At 40.4% G+C, this 12475-nt stretch overlaps 1 protein-coding gene across 3 annotated transcripts in view; it reads right to left on the bottom strand.

Annotated features, from left to right (window-relative positions):
• PCSK2 (proprotein convertase subtilisin/kexin type 2) overlaps positions 1–12475 on the bottom strand; it is a 108388-nt gene that overhangs the window by 82440 nt on the left and 13473 nt on the right. For 2 of the 3 annotated variants that reach the window (XM_031504219.3, XM_085577223.1), the window contains one exon: positions 6539–6643. The exons of the other annotated variant lie outside the window; for it this stretch is intronic. In XM_031504219.3, the coding sequence (XP_031360079.2) occupies positions 6539–6643 (105 nt within the window). Of the gene's footprint in view, positions 1–6538; positions 6644–12475 lie in introns of those variants that run through there. 3 annotated transcript variants of the gene reach the window in all.

The raw sequence follows: 12475 nt of genomic DNA, 5'->3' as shown, positions 1-12475 counted from the left end.
CATGGAGCAGGAGGAAAAATGTCAAGAATTGCCACTAAAAAAAAAAAAAAGTTAATTGCTTTTATTGCTTTGCTCCAGGGACAGAATGTTATTTGTCTCCAGTAACAGAAGGCTGGAGAAATAAGTTACATCTCCACAGCAAATACAAAGGTCTGAACAAAGGAAAGCTCCAATGGCTCCTAGTCCTGGTGTCCCCAGATCACTGCATTCCACACTGGCTGGACAACTACAGAGAACTGAGGAAAACTGGGTTTTTCCTGATCTTATCAGGAAGATTTTCATGTCTGCAAAGGGGAAGATCAGTGCCGACACCTAAAAGAGGCTCCACACCTTTAGCCCAGCTCAAACCTGCCACTAATGTGCTGGAAAAGGCCCTGAGGATTGACTTACACTGTTCTACCATTGCTAAGGGCTGCTGTGCTGCTCCTTCCCAAGCTGCCATCCATCCCTCTTTCTCCCTGTCAAAGAGGAGCCATGGATGAAACACTAAATTCTGGCAGCACTGCACAACCCCTGCCAGGGTGGGGCAGAGGCACTTCTGCATTCACAGCTTGCAAGGGTCCAATCATAAATAAGCCAGTCACATTAAAAGGGCATGTAAAGGATCTCAGGAGAGGAAGGAGATTAAAGACTTTGATTTATTCAATTAAAAGCTTAAATCCTTTGCATTTAAAACCCCCTTCTTATCCTTGCCCCATGAGACAAGCAGTTTGGGAGTACTGCTAACCATGGGCACTGGTGAACTACTCCTGGAAGAAGCTCTGCACCCACCCTCCTCAGATTCATGGCTCAGCACTGCCAAGTCTCCCTTTCTAATCCCTTGCTGAAATGTAACAGCTGCCATCACTGGGATATTTCTTTCCAAAGAAATCATCATCTAAGTGCCAAACTCACTCTCAGTGGAAGATTTTTATTTAACCTTTCCTCCCTCCACACATGCATATTTATTCTCCCATTAGCAACACAGATCCACTAGCACAGGGATATCAATAATGGGACTCAGCTCTTCTCTGCATATTATAGCTTCTTTCCTGAGCAGGATTAATCTTGGCAGCTGCCTGACAAAAGAGACTGTGTGGGAGGAAAATGGTGTTATCTAAAACTTGGGAAAAACCAAAATCATCTGTGCGAGAAAAAACTATATTTCAACCATTCTCCTTCAGTGGAAGACTATTTACAAACAGAAAATAACCACCAACAGCAAAAAATACAAAAGTATGGATCAAAAAGGTAACAAAATTACCATGAATTTTTTTCTTTATGTGGCCACTTTTAAAAATGTTTACATAATAGTACAGTTGAGACAACAGCTGTATTTATAATATAGGAGACCAGGAGGTAAGTCAGCTTTGAAAATAACAATGAAAGTGATTGGATTTGAATGGCCTGGTTTTGGTAGCAGTGGGGCTGCAGGGGTGGCTTCTGTGAGAAGCTGCCAGAAGCTTCCACCATGTCTGGCAGAGACAAGCCCTGGCAGCTCCAAAGACAGACTTGCCACTGGCAAGCCTGGGACAATCAGAAATGGTGGTAATGCATTTAAAAAGAAAGAAAAAAACGTTATGGTGCAGTTGTAATTGCCAGAGAAGAGCAGGGTGAGAACATGTGGGAGGAACAACCCTGCAGACACAAGGTGGGGGCAGAAGGAGGAGCAGGAGGTGCTCCAGGCACGGAGCTGGGGTTCCTCTGCAGCCTGGGGTGAGCCCATGGTGAGGCAGCTGTGCCCTGCAGCCCACGGAGATCCAGGGGGATGCAGAGACCCACCCACAGCCCGTGGGGAGCTGGGGGTGCCTGAGAAGGGGCTGGGACCCTGTGGGAGGCCCATGGAGAGAGGAGCCCACGCTAGAGCAGCCTGTCCTTGAGGGACTGCACGCCCTGCAAGTGACCCCACCCTGCAGAGGTTTGGGGAGGACTCTTCCCATGGGATGGGCTCAGGCTGGAAGTTGGTGGAGAAGTCTCCAGTGGGAGGGTCCCCACAACTCCTCCCTGAGCAACCAAAGAAAGCACAGGTGAGGAAGTGACCATAACCCCATTCCCTGTCTCCTTGCACTGCTGGAGCTGGAGGTAGAGCTGGGAAGGAGGGAGGAGTGGGGAGAAGATGTTCTGCCCATTCTCATTTGGTTAGTGTAATAAATTCAGTTCATATCTCTACCTACAGCCTGTATTGCCCATGATGTTTGATGAGTGATCTCTCCCAGTGCATATCTCAACACATGAACCCTCCTTTGTTATATTTTCTCTTCCCTGTCCCACTGGGAAGGGGAGTGACAGAGTGAGCTGGCACACACCTGGCATCCAGCCAGTATCAGCCCACTACAGAAGCAAATCCCATGGTTGTTTTTTTTTCTTTAGCTATGGTGGAGCAGGAGAGGACTCCATTTCCCATCCTGCCCCTTCTGTGCTAACAAACAAGGCAATATGAAGTACCTCTGTATTTCTGGCTCACCTTTCCAGGGCAATCACATAAAACATACCATTGTGTCACTGCAGGACACGTGAAAGCACGATGCGAGCCACTGCTATTGCAAAGGTGAAAAAGAGAGAGTTTATTTTCTGACTCCAACTTTTATACTTTTTCAAAGGTGACAGTGGATTGGAGAGTGAATGTGCCACCTCTCCAATGACATTGGACAAACCACCAGTACATCAAGTTTCTCCACCTCTATGAAGGAATGCAAAACAATATGTTTGTTTACAGAAAGTTGTGTGACAAAGTTCTCTAACAGAATGTAAACTCAGAAAGCTTTAGAAAATCTTAAGAATCAAGGCAACACCACTGGCCCTCACTATTAAAAGCAAAGTTTGCTCTTACAGAAGCTGTATTTCCCCCTACTCACAGGGAAGACTCTCTAAAGGACACTTTATTTCCAGTCTCTCTGGCCAACACACGCTCCTCCATGTCCCACTCAGCTCCTGGACTCCTCCACATCCAGATCACTCAACCTTCTCACTGACTTTTGTCCCAGCCTGTCCCACTTATTTTCTCTTCACATTCACACTGATGCCTGGTCCACACTGCCCTGGCTGTCACCTCCTCCCAGCTGTCTGCATCCATGGGTCATGGCAAGGGCTGCTTTCCTGCCTGCAGCTCCAGGGAAAAGTCCAGCAGCCCCTTAAATGAAGTCTCCCAAGGAAAAAAAAAAAGCCTAATGGCTGACTTTTTGGTCTGAGATATTTCTGCTAAAGGAATAAACAGATAAAGGCACACGAAAATGCAATTTCACATGGAGAATGCTGGAGATGCCTGCTGTGTCTTAGCTCATTTAGAATTCCAGCTTAAAGATGTAAAAATTGTAAAGGGAATCGCTCCCCTCCCTGCAACTCATTTGCACCAAAGCTAAAATAACAAAGCTATATAATATATAATATATAAGCTAAAATATAAGCTTATATATTATATAAGCTAAAATAGGCTTATATAATATATAAGCTAAAATAACAAAATAGAAGTGCACCTGGAAACCACAGAAATTTGCAACTGATGCAAAAGAGTCAAAGCAAACATCTCCTGGAAGGTTCTTCATACCTCAGATAATATAATTTAAATAACAAAACAGCCTCCATTTGAAGCAGTTCAGTCCACTGTGGAATTTGCCACCTTGGCAGGACAGTACTGACAGCAAAAGCCACATGCACCTGCAATTTTTTCTTGAACAGTTCAACAGGACAACACTCTATGTGACCACACTACATGGACCTTCATCCACTGCCAGGACTGCTCCAGGCTGCAGCAATATAAATCTATTAAATAATGTTAAAGTATTTGAGATGTTTCTTCAAAACAAAGATTAATTCCTGCTGGATTTTTAGAAAGTTAATGACATTCCATTCCCACCCCCTTGACTGCAGTGATGTTAATCACATAACTGCTGCAATGTTTTTAGCACCACTCCAAATTATTTTGGTTCAAACATACAGTAAATCTTACACAGCAAAGCATTTTTGAGCATTTTAAAGGGCATGCAGACTATGGAAATGATGCAGTAACCTGTTTGCATAGTGCTTTGACATCTATCTTAGGCTCCTGAAATGCTGACATGGATCCTCAAGGGATTCCCTTGATTAAAAAACATTAATTAATTGAGTGAACATCTGTGCTGTTTTTCAGCTAGTAACTAAAATTATCTGGGCATTGTAACACATTAAAAGTGAAAAGTATACAGAATAAGTGCAGCCCACTTTCTCACATTTGGGTAGGGCCAAGCAACTTTGTGCAGCAGCATTTACCACAACAGTTCCTGAGAGATTTTTATAGCCTTGTGGTGGAAGTTTTCTTCCTGGCTAGCCTGAAAACAGGAACATTTTATTCTTGGCTTCACACATTAACATATTAACCATGACAGTGCTGACATTTGTTGCTAAGTAAAATTGATCGTAAATGGTCTAGAAAGCTGCCATTACATTTAGAAATTACTTTTAGAGTTTGAAATTAAGTACTGTCAACACAACTCATGTTTATACACAAATTTGACAGGAATTTTTATGGCTTCACATAGAAAAAAAACTTCACATATAAAAGAAGAAAGGAGATAAGATTAATTATTTTAATTGCTCTCAAACTGTATTATATAAAGCAACTGATGTGTATGATATCATGAGAGCTCAAGGACTATTCAACAGGACAGGCTAAATGAGAAAATGTCATGTTACACATGGAAATGAAACATTGCTTCACCCCCCTTCCATTTCCCAGTGCAAACCATGAAGTCAGAATTCACCCAGGCTCATCCTTTCCCTCACATGGGAGATATTCTGTTATTTAAACACAGCTTTATTCCCTGAGATCAAAGGAGGGAGCCACTGGTACACAGTAGCACGATGAGGTGGAGATTATTAGGAAAAATGAGATTTCACTGCATGTGACAGAAGCCAACTGGGAGTACAGAAACTGCAAGTATCAGATGATTACAAAAGGGACCATCTCTGAATGAGAGGGTAGATTCACTTAAACTGTTCTTAATAGCAGTGCAGACACTTAGTCTGGAGGTACCAGTGCAAGAACCAGTCTGGAATTAGCACAGGAGTGCTCAGACATGTGATATTAAATTAGGCTGCAGTGAGAATTGGTGGTTTCATACAAATACCAGAGGTATTTGTAAAATTTTCAGAGACTTACAGAAATATTTATGTCCAAAGAGCATATGGAATGACTCTGCACAGTGACTGTACCCAGCTACTACTTTTCAATATTCTGACTTAATTGTGTGCTTTTTCTCCTAAATTTTCTCATGCATTTTCTCCTAAGTGCCTTTACAAGATGGGGTGGTTCAGAGACAGGAAACATCTCAGGATATTTGCTTTAGTATCCACTAATTGTAGTATTTCCCCAGTGATTTACTCTCTTATCTCTGCTTAGTAAACAAAATAATGGAAGCCTGTGAATTTCTGTTCAAGGCAGGTTGGACATGTCTCTGCCCCATAACCCCTTACCTGCCCCTGGTTTCTCTTTGGAGAAGGGGACCAGGAAGAGGTACCCCAGAGCACCCAACTATCAGCATTTTAGGACAGGGCAATGGGGCAGGCAGCACCTGGAACCTCTGTGGTTCCCTCACATGGCTCTCAACAGCAGAAGTGACCAGCCATGGGCATCCTAGTTGGACCTGGGCCTGGAATCACTTGAAATTTCTGCAGAAGCAAGACAATCAAGCTGAGAATTCATTAGACCTTGTTTGCTCTGGTGTCACAACAATAATTATGATCTTATTTAACCTATTGTCCTCTTCTTCCTACTCAAGTGTTTCATTGTCACAGGTGTTCCAATAACACAAATCTGGCAATCACATTATGTCTGGAATAAAATTGTTTCCCTCTCCTCACAGTGCAGTGAATTGAAATCTTAATGAAGGATTAAAAAATAATCTATTTGCTGTCATTACATTCCTTAGGCTGACCTGCTTTCTTTGGGCAGTAAATACCCTTTTTGTGCTACCTGATCCAACTTCAGCCCAGTATTAAACTGGTACAGAAACTCTGCATATAAGTTAAATGAATTTGTCAGTGCCAGCTCATAGCTTTCCACAAAAGGGGCCTTTTTCTCCTGTCTGAGAGGTTTAAGCTGCTGAAAACTGAGCACACCATTTGCAGACTGCAATCAAGAGCCTCTAAAAGAACTACTCAAGTTTGACAGCTTACACTGGTATTTATACTATTCCCTGAGAAGAAAGGAATCTATGGTGATTGCTGAGAAAGTGCCACTGTTCATACCACGAGGTATTCAGGCTGAGTAACCCATGGGAAGCAGGATTCAGGGAGGTGATAACCAGGATAACCTCAGATGGCTTCTCTCCACATTGCAGAGTGCCCAGAGATGTCCTGGAGACTTACTGGAGAGAGGACACTTCTCAGAGAATGAATGACTACCTCTGACAGTGAAATTAAAATAAGAGTTGAGGCTATTTGGGAAGCGTGTGCATACTGAAGCCACCAAGCTTGAAACAAGCATTGGGGAAAAAACCCATAATCATAGCCACAGATTTGATCTCATATCTCATAAAAAATGGTCTGTGTCACAAAGAAAATATGAGAGTGATGAAACACTTACCCTGGAGTCCCTTTCCAGACGAAGCTTGTGTTGAAGGCTGCGTCTTCTCCTGGCTTTAGCAAGACCATTGTGATAAAAAAAGTATCCAGATTCTAAAAAAGGGAGCTGAGGAAGAAGAGAGGGGAAAAAAAAAAAGAAACAGTCATGGAGCTATTGGCTGTTAATAAGGATGACAAGAAAAGTTTTACCTGTGAAGTGATGCAGGAATCTACGAGAACACTTGTGAAGAGTTATACCAAAGAGCCCAAATCACTTTTGAGAATGCCACTTTTGAGAAGGGCCCCCAGGAGCATTAAACCTACTTGCTACAGGCTCACATTGCATAACTTCACTTGGATGCACTTGGTACTCTTTCCACCTTACATTTAAGGTCAACAGGGCCAATATTTCTGACAGGCACCCCAAATCACAAGATGAAGCATTCCCTATTTCCTGAAAAAGCCAGAATAAAAGAACAAAATTAATTGTAAAATATTTGAAACTCCATAGATCATCCCACAAATGCTTTGCTGAGCATACCCAAACTGACACCATAAAATGGAAGACAAAAAGCAAAGAGATTTCCACTTTCAGAAAAAAATTATATTTGGAGTTTCTTCTGACCACCCCAAAATGGGGCATACAAAGTATATTAAGAAAACAGAGAGCTCAGTGTTCAGGTGGGAACAGTTTTCTGCACCTTTAATGTCCAAGACATTTAAGGAACAAGCAAACACCTCTGGAGGGCTTCCCATTATTAAATGCATTTCTCTCCTCAGGACTGGCAGAGAGCAACTGGAAGGCTCACAGACATTTAGCTTTTAGAAGCCTAAAAGACATAGTGTTAGGAGAGCATCATCCCACTTCCAGCACTTGATTAGGAAGCTCCACTTCAATCTCAGATTATCAGTTCTTTCCCCATTTGAACTTAAGAGGGACATTCCAATTAAACATTTAAACCTAAGCAAGTCACTGCACGTTTTTAAATTAAGCTAGTCCTTGTAAAAGTTGAAAAAAATTGGTTGGGAAGTTACACATTAATGGAATGACTACTTCAGCTTCAAAGGTTTGACTATCCTGCATGTAAAATACCTTTTTAAAAGAGATACTCTAGAACAGCTATGACAGTCTGTTCCTCTCCTTTTTATTATCTATACTTCATGATAACATAAACATCTTAGCAGGAGTTCAAAGTTCTTTACTGAAATACAAAGGCTGATGTCTAGATAGAAAAAAAGTTGAGAAAACCTGGGCTGAATACAGGTAGCAGCATCATGAATAAAATAAAACAGATGCTGTTCCTTTATACACATATATGCAGTACATAAATATAAATTACCTTCTATGAAATTGCCTCCTGTTTCAGTCAATCTATCACTATATCTGGTACACTTCCACAAACATAATTTACTATACGTAGAAAGCAGTGTGGAAATAGAAGATAGTGAATTCTGAAAGTTTAAAATCTGGTAATTCCAAAAATGAGCATGCAAGTTTGGTTTTCCTTTTCTTCAAAGTACTTCTTTATGTTAATTGAAACATTTACTATCAATGAAATGAAAGCATTTAGTTTTCATGTTAAAATTCCATTCTGTATGATATATAAATGTGAAGTAACTTAAAAAAACCCCAAAGCATCCTTTTCTGATAAAAACATCTCTTTTAAAGTGCTTATAAAATGTTTAGGAGATTTCATCAAAATCATTATGGTTCCCTGGAGCTGATCTGCATGGCTGACTGGAAGGCTTTTCTGGGTGAATAATCAGAATATTTAGCTTCAGCTCCATACACCTATGAAAAATACAACTGAGATAGAAGGAGCAAGACTATGAAAGCTCACAGTAAAGGCAAACAAAATCCCCTGCACTTTGTATATATCCTCAGAGTCAGAGCTCTGAAAGTTCAAATTCTGTCTAGGTTTAGGTAATAGCTTTAAAAAGCAAATTTACATTTAAACTTGTACCTGACATCTTTGCCAAGTGGGTGATCAGGTATTTACATAATCCATAGTTTGGTAATAGATCTGGCTCCCGTGGAAAAGGCGCTTCCCCCACACTGAATATATTACTATATGCCTCAAAAACATGCAGGGGGGAAAAAATCTAAATAGGCAGATTAGTTACAGCTTGAAATCCATCCTGGTGTGTGATATCCATTACCATCCTTTGCTGCCTGTGGCCCAATTAGCCTTCTAATTCTCTCCATGAAATCAAGCTACTTTTCTTCCTTTTATTTCAGTATCAACCGTTAAAATTAAATCCAGTCAAATATTGATCTTGATGTTCTTCCATTAAGGATTAGTCTAAGCAATTTCAAAGATATCTGGGAATATGTAAAAGATATTTGCTGTTTATTTCCATATAAGTTTCTAACACCTCTTAGCATGAAGCAATATTGCATACAGTAACCTTTTAAAGCAGGTGTATTCAAGTTTGACCATAAGCCATTACAATTAGTACAACAGTGACCAGATTTATGGACAAAGTCATAAGATTGACTAAGATTATTCCACTCTTCCACAGTTATCCCAGTAATCTTTGAGGAACTCGGATATTTTATGGTTCACATGGCTTTTCACAGCAGATCAGACCAGAGGGGGACACCTAGGAAGGCAGCTCAGTGAGGCAAGATTATGTGATCCAGCACTGTGGATTGTGAATGTGAAAAAAATGCATATTATATGGCTCTACGCACATAGTTACTATATGTATTATGTTATATTGATTAGTTGTGCTTTTTTAGTTAAAATGAAGATTTTTAGTAGTTAAAATAGAGACTATGTACGTGGGTGGGGAGGTTTTTTGTTTTTGGTTTTTTTTTTTAGGAATGAGATACTTGCTTCGAGGAACACCTAAATCTTCCAAAGGAGAGGAATTCATGGCTTCTTATCAGAAGCTAATTTCTCCAGGCCTTGCTGAGACTCAAAGACTCCATGGGGATTAAAGGAAACAGCTGAGATACAACAGACAGAGCTCTTGTTTTAAATAGAATGTATGCATAACCATGAAGGAAATATGAATATGCAATAAGTGTGTTGTTTTAAGGTTATTCCTTTGTTCACAAGACATGCTTTTCATGACTTAGTGTCCAAGAGCATCTGGATGCCTGTAATTCTTTGCTTTTTATTGTCTTGTAATTGTCCTAACTCTAAACTTTATTACTCTAATTGTATTACTATTTTTATAACCATTTTATTATTATTACACTTCTAAAATTTTAAAAACCAAGTAATTGGCGTTTTTCACAGTGAATAATCAATAGGAGAAACCAAGTAATTTTCAGGAAGAATCTAAACCCTGTAGTAAACCCTTGAAATCAATGAACATACATTTGGGAGAAATTAGACACCATGGATGGAAAGGGCCTAAAATGTCAATCTTTGAAAAGGATTCTGCACTTAGATCTGTGAATACCACAAAGGAATGACTGAAACTCCCATTTCTGAGGGATTCCTGCTACCAGACCAGTAATTTCTTGGCCACAACCAAATGGAGGACACAGGTAGCTCACAGCAGGATTTACATTCCCACTATCAGCTACTCCAGGAAGTGTCTTTTGATGTGGAGCTAGAACAAAAGAGCAAATAGTGAGATGAACAGTGGAAATAATGGAGTGAAATGAAAACAGATCTCTTGTACATAAAGACTCCGACGTGTGATCAGCAGAATCTGCTTTGTGATGTTGGAGCTGTAAAGCTGGAATTGTTATGGAGTAAAATTCCTATTCTGGCAGCAGCAGGCTCAGCATGTACCATGGAACAATAATGCACTCAGCCTGGTGGCTCAGGTTCTTTTGGTAAGAAAAAAAGCAAAGCTTCCTGCCCTCAAAAAAAAATTAGCAATTAAGTAAGATAAGTAATTACTGGAAAGCACTTTAACATTCAAGAGAGGAGGATTACTTAGAATTAGAAATAGGCCTAGTTATTGCCTTGATGTATAAATATTGTCCATTACAAGGCACAACTGCCAGAATCTCTGGAATTACAAGCACTTCATTACTTGCAATATTTGTGTAAAAGCACTGGTGGAAAATACATACAAGCAAAACCAGAATCACAAATACAAAACAGCAAGTAGAGCAAAACATTTTATATCCACCTGTCTCCTTTTCTTCATATTTGCAGTCTCCTTGTGGCTATTAATAACACTTTCTGAAGCAAAAATGAAATGTGTTTAAACCTCTTCCTGAAGGACATGGACCAGAAAATAACTTTCAAAAATTCAGTGATCAACTAAATGCAGGAAAGAAAAACTCTTCCAGTGGAAGAGACTTAACTGAAAGCAAAATAGACTTGATGATCTTAGATTCTTTTCCAACCTTAACAATCCATGATTCTATGAAAATGGCAAAGATGTACAATTTGGTATAGAAAGAAGCAGGGAAAATTTCATATTGACCACAGTTTTAGCACCAATAGGTCTGAAGTACCTTAGCTGTTCTCAGGCTACTGCTAAAGCACAGAGGTTGAGGTGTAATTACTGAAATAAAAATGAGTAAGTGAAATTCATGGTTCTCAACCTTTCTGCACTCTCCTCCTTACAGTCTTTCCCCAGAAAGAAAAGGGAGGGACTCTGTGCTGCCCTGGATGCCACTGCTGGGAAGAAGGGCTGTAAAAACACAGCTACACTTCTCCCCTGCCAGGCCCAAGCATTGCTCCAGAGAAATGCCATTCTCTGGTAAGAAAAGGGAGAAAAAGACAGTCCATGCTGGGCCCTCAACTGCTCTGAGAAGGAAAAATCAGGTATAAAGTAGCCTGTTCCTCAGAGACACCTGATCTAGGATGGGGCAGCACACAGAGTTCCCAGAGCTCCCATCCCATCTTGTCTACTTGACAGAGAAAATCAAACTGCCCTTCTTGCTTGGTCTTGCCTTGAACAATATGCACAGTGATACCAGCTGCTGTTTTGCCTGCCACAATATCAGCTGCAAAGCAGTGCAGAAGTTTAAAGAAAAGCCACAGAAAGACTAAAATCAGATACTGCTCCTCATTCTAAAGCTGCAGCAAGTGAGACCACCTTGGGCAGAGCTAGCACAGCAAACAAGCATCAGCATCTCCTGACCAGAAAAGCCCATCTAGCAAAGGTATTATGAAGAATAAATTTTTAAGAAAATTCCCAAGTTGAATTAAGCTGCCAGTGGCATCAATACTTTATCTGGCTCTCAGGGAGAGGTCCAGCATTCACAGTCTGTCACAAGTTTTAAGAGGTAATATAGAACAAAAAAATAAAGGTGAACATTGGTTCCAAGGCTTATCTTTAATACCAAATTTTACTGGCTCCTTGTCTTTAACATTGCATTTTACTGGCTCACTAAAGAGCTCTACATACATTACAGTGCCCACAAAAAGCTTAAGAACAACCTGAATTGCCCCCTCTTGTTTTAATGGGAACTATTAAAACAAAACTATTAAAAACTATGGCCCAGCCTTGCCATACTGCCTTTCACACTGTTTCACACAGTGCAGAATCCCTACAGCACTCTGCTGATTATGTGCATCATTTGCAATGATTTCTCCCCAATGTAATATTCTAAAACCTGTTTACTTTCACCTTTTGTTAAGATTCCTCTCCCAAGTTACTAATGGGGACAACAGTCCACAACAACTTTATTTTGAGCGAAATCATTTATAAATAAAAGAGGGGTAATTTATAGCAAGTTGCCACCTTCTTTGGTCACCAAAACCAGTATAAATGGATCTGTCAGTGAATGGGATTCACAGAAAGCACTCATGCAGCCAGGCTGACAAAGACCCTCCCCAGAGCTCCTTGCCTGCCTTTGTATGAATATGTGGCCATGGATGTGAGTTCAAACAAACACTGGTTCTGAAGGGAAAAAAAATATACCCGTCCCTCAAAAAATTTTCTTTTTCCTTTATTTTAAAGAAGCATAATACAAACCATCTCTCCCCAGAGTCCAAGCACTGCCCAAGCATCATTTCTGACTTGGAAAGGAACCATA

This window comes from Lonchura striata, chromosome 3, assembly GCF_050655825.1.
Source record: "Lonchura striata isolate lonStrDom1 chromosome 3, ASM5065582v1, whole genome shotgun sequence".
Taxonomy (NCBI): Eukaryota; Metazoa; Chordata; class Aves; order Passeriformes; family Estrildidae; genus Lonchura; species Lonchura striata.
This window is presented reverse-complemented; position numbering and strand designations above follow the sequence as displayed.